General features: G+C 43.3%; 1 protein-coding gene across 1 annotated transcript; it reads right to left on the reverse strand.

Annotated features, from left to right (window-relative positions):
* Positions 1 to 413: 413 nt before the first annotated feature.
* On the reverse strand, positions 414 to 2121 carry LOC105004296 (GTPase IMAP family member 4-like). Its single transcript, XM_010861867.1, has one exon. The coding sequence runs from the start codon at positions 1861 to 1863 to the stop codon at positions 1276 to 1278; it is 588 nt and encodes a 195-aa protein (XP_010860169.1). The 5' UTR covers positions 1864 to 2121; the 3' UTR covers positions 414 to 1275.
* Between the last annotated feature and the right edge of the window lie 2365 nt (positions 2122 to 4486).

The raw sequence follows: 4486 nt of genomic DNA on the forward strand, positions 1-4486 counted from the left end.
CTTGAATTCCCTTGCTTTCTCTATGATCCTTCAGATGTTGGCAATTTGATATCTGGTTCCTCTGCTTTTTGTAAGCCCAGCATGGAAAATTGTAAATATTATTTTTTATATATTATATATGAGTATTTATATATATTATATAATTATGTGTAACTGAGGTTACACATAATTTCTACCAGTACATAATGGTTGAATCCAAGGAGAATGTAGACTTTGACTGACAGAGGGGTTGAGAATGTGGCTCAAACCTTCTGACAGAAAAAGGGGAGGGGAGATGTCTGGAGGGTGGACCAAGTCTACACCAAAATCATCTTGAACTTTTACAAAAAACTGAAATTCATCCCTGTGTTCTTAGAAGGAGTAGTGGTGCTTTCCAAGGGAAAAAAAAAAAAACAGATTCTAATTTGCACAAATATGAGAGAACAGAAAAGTTTTATTAAAATAACAATAAGCAAACAATTCATCTGCATGGGGCAGCTGTTAGTTTCACAGGAAAAGGAGAGAACTGGTTATTCACCAAGCTGGTTGTTGTTGGTCAAAGATTTCCTACAGATACATCTGAATACATCAAGCATTATTCTCCTATCTGTTGAATATCTTTTGGGACTTTTGGCATTTCAGTAGTTCAGTTCTGAAAGATCTATTTGCCAGGGAACTCTTTGTTCATAATGGTCAGTTGATAAGGAACAATTTGAGACCTTCAGTAAAATTATAAGTGAACAAATTTCCATTCATCTAGAAAGATTTCTATCAGTATCTCCTTCTGTAAATTTAACTAATAGAAAGAATTGATCTTTCAAATAAAGTATAAGGGTAAGATGATCAGTGCGGTCTAGACAAAATAAGTGAGAAAAAGCTGTAGGGGAAGATCATCCACCAATCTAGAAAGGATCTAGAGGAGAAATCTCTTCTAGGGATAAATAAAGAAAGCTTGGGGCCACCTTCTTTGGTCTCCTGCATTCCCTGTCTTGGTGTCTCTGAGAAAGAATTCACAAATTAGGGAAAATCAATACTTTCTCCTTCGGAGTTTCACAAGTTGAGAATTTATCCCTTCCCTGCTAAATCAATCAAACATATACCAATTATCAATAGTGAACTTTACTCTTCTTAGCCCTGAGAGTCTCAGAGGAAAAGGAGAATGCTCTGAGATACATGAGGCAGGACCACCCAAAAATATGCAGGAAATATAGACAGATCTTCACGAGGTTTAATCCTTAAACAGAGAGGAAAAAACCCGGAACACTTTAAGGATGATTTCAAGTATCTTATTCTGACTCAAAACATCATCTCTGGCTGTCGCTGTCTTGAAACCCAGTGAGCCTCCCTTTCTGCCAATTGCCTTTCCATTTCCACATTCCGCTTTTGCTGTTCTAGTTCATCCCTCAGCTTTCTGATTTCCTCTTCAAACTTCTGTTTTATCTGAGCTTTCTCTCTCTCGAGCTCTCCTCTGTAAATTTCTTGTAATACTTGGGTTTCTTTCTGAATCTCCTCCTCGGTCTTCTGATACAGGCTATTTGTGTAGTATCTCCCATTGCACTTGTCCACCACATCCTGGACCAGGACCAGCAGCTGCTCCCTCTGGTTCTCCTGCTCAGCTCCTGTGGCCTTGTTGTTGAAAACACAGTAGCGATCTCTGAACTTGTGAATCAGCTCTTGGATGGCTGTAGGAGCTTGCTTTAAGTATTCACAGAAATCCATGCCTTCTAAATCATCTTTCCGAGTGAATAAGAGAATCATGTGTTCCCTAGCTCTCTCTCCAAACATCGTCAGGATCTTCTCTGTGGCTTGCTGGCCTTCGGGTGTGTAACGGCCCAGTGGGATGACCAGGAGCAGAGTGTGAGGCCCCGGGGAGGTCAGCACCATGCAGCGGGTAATCTCCTTGACAGTATCAGCATCTGGGGCCTCCGTGTCAAAGAGGCCAGGTGTGTCCACAACGACAACTTCTCTCCCCTTCCAGGTGCTGCTTCCTTTCTTACAGTGCTTGGTGATGGATACAGCCGAAAAGCTAGACAGAAACACTTCCTCTCTGAGGATGCTGTTTCCTGTTGCGCTTTTTCCTGCCCCAGTCTTACCCACTAAGACAAGTCTCAGCTGGGAATCTCCTGGGTTTGTAAGCCCTGGAACATCAGGAAACAGAAGACCCAGTGTTAGAATGAACTTCAGCTGTCTCCCCTGCAATGTTTCCACCCTCTGAATAAATATTCAACCCTGAATATTCATTGGAAGGACTGATACTGAAGCTGAAGCTCCAATACTTTGGTCACCTGATGCAAAGAGCAGACTCACTGGAAAAGATTCTGATGCTGGGAAAGGTTGAAGGCAAAAGGAGAAGGGGGTGGCAGAGGATAAAATGGCTAGATAGCATCTCAAAATCAATGGACATGAATTTGAGCAAACTCCAGGAGAGAGTGGAGGACAGAGGAACCTGGCAAGCTGCAGTCCATGGGCATGAATTAGCAACTCAATAATAACAACAGATATTCTTCAAGATCCCTTTCAGCTTCTTACTCTGACCTTGTGGAAGCAAACAGCTCATAGAGGAGGAAACAATATGATTAAGAAGAGGACTTTGAGTTGCTACCAGTAGCTATTCTTCATAAGATAGGAGATAACACAAAATTGACTATGCATATTCGACTTCCTAGGAAAGTTGAAAGTTAATATCAGAGCAGTAGAGCACAGCAATTGAAACCTGAATTTAAACACCAAATCATCTACCAGCTCTTTCTGTGCCAATATTCAGCAAGTCTCTGCATATCTCTGCAATGTGTCTATAAAGTCAAAGTCCTCTGGATTTGTCAGGCATAGACCGAGGACCAGAGGGAAGGCAATTGACAATCACAAATGAAAGCCTGTTTTTCCAAGAAGGCAGACCTTGCCAGCTGGCCCTTGAACTTAAGGGTCTGATTCCTGCATGAGGAATCCTATGTTATATCTACCCATTTCTTCTTTGAGACAATGCCTACATTATCTCACACACGACATCATAGACACTGTTACCAACTCCAGGTTATTTTCAGAGCTATCACCATTCACCCAGGTCCTCAGACTGGGAAGCTAGGAGTAGCCCTTGACTCCCCTCTTGCCCCACTGTCCAGACACAGCCCATCAGCATGTTCTCTTGGCTCCAAATCTGTTCGCCTGTCTCTGTTTGAAGATCATCATTCCAGTCCAGATTCCATCACCACCCTGCCTCAGCAGTCTTGTAACAGGTGTCTCCACTTCTGCTTTGTCCCTTTCAATGTATTCTGTGATGTGGGCTAACCTTGAAAAAAATTCAGTTGAAGAGAAGAGGGAACTTACAGAAATCCATCCTGTGATGTCCACAAAATCTGTAGTTAACCCCCATCTCCTACACACTTTCTGGTGAAGTTTTTGCTGATCCCTGAATCCACAAGGCAGAGTTTCCTTTATTTGAGAACCAAAATCCTGAGATGAAAGAAGTAAATTTCCCAACACTGAGAATACTAGATATGGGATGGTCAAGATTATCTAAGATCTTCCCAGATGGCGCTAGTGGTAAAGAACACACCTGCCAATACAGGAGACATGGGAGATGCTGGTTTGGTCCCAGGGTCAGGAAGATCCCCTGGAGGAGGGCATGGTTACCCACTCCAGTATTCTTGCCTGGAGAATCCCATCAACAGAGGAGGCTAGTGGGCTACTGTCCACAGGGTTGCAATGAGTTAGCCATGACTGAAATGATAGTGTGCATGCATGCAAGATTATGTAAATAAAATGGGAGTGGGAGTTCATACTACTATTTAGTTAGCATCACAAGATCCCGAGAGCATTGGTTGGCCTTAGAGAGAGGGTATAGGAAAATCATGGCTGGGAAGTAAAAAGGCACCAAGGCCAGTGCCAACACTGCAACCATTGGCCAACGCTGATAATGAATGGATGGCAACCTCTGAAGATGGCAGCCATAGCCTGAAGGAGTCCATCTCTGAACTTGTGCCTCTTGGGAAGGTGGATTCTCAGCTCCTCTCATCAGGATACTGAGTTTGTTTCTCCAACCCTTCAGTCTGACTGGGCCATGTGACTTGCTTTGGATCATAGGATCATGAAAACATGGTTAAGCAGGGAATCCAAAAGCGCCGACACATTGTGCTTTGCCTTCTCTTTCTGATTTTTGGAACCCTACACCTGCCCTGGACTAGCCTACTTGATGAGGGGCACAAGGCCCTGTTATCCCTGTCTGCCTGGCCGACCCAGAGCTTGCTGACCACCAGACATGTCTGTGAGACTATCCAGGATTATTGTGTTGCATCCTAAATCACCAGCCAAGCACATATGAGTCAGTCTGGCTGAGATTAGCCAGGTTGGTCCAGACCCAAGTACGGCCCAGGTGAGTGACCCTCAAAATTAAAAGCCAACTAAATGGTTGCTGTTTTATGTTCCTAAATTGCGGGGTGATTTACTGGACCAGCCAAAGCTCAAATGATAAAATCTATTCCTAGGATAAAGGCATAGAGGGAGGGTTATA

Source organism: Bison bison, unplaced genomic scaffold, assembly GCF_000754665.1.
Source record: "Bison bison bison isolate TAMUID 2011002044 unplaced genomic scaffold, Bison_UMD1.0 scf7180017858035, whole genome shotgun sequence".
Taxonomy (NCBI): Eukaryota; Metazoa; Chordata; class Mammalia; order Artiodactyla; family Bovidae; genus Bison; species Bison bison.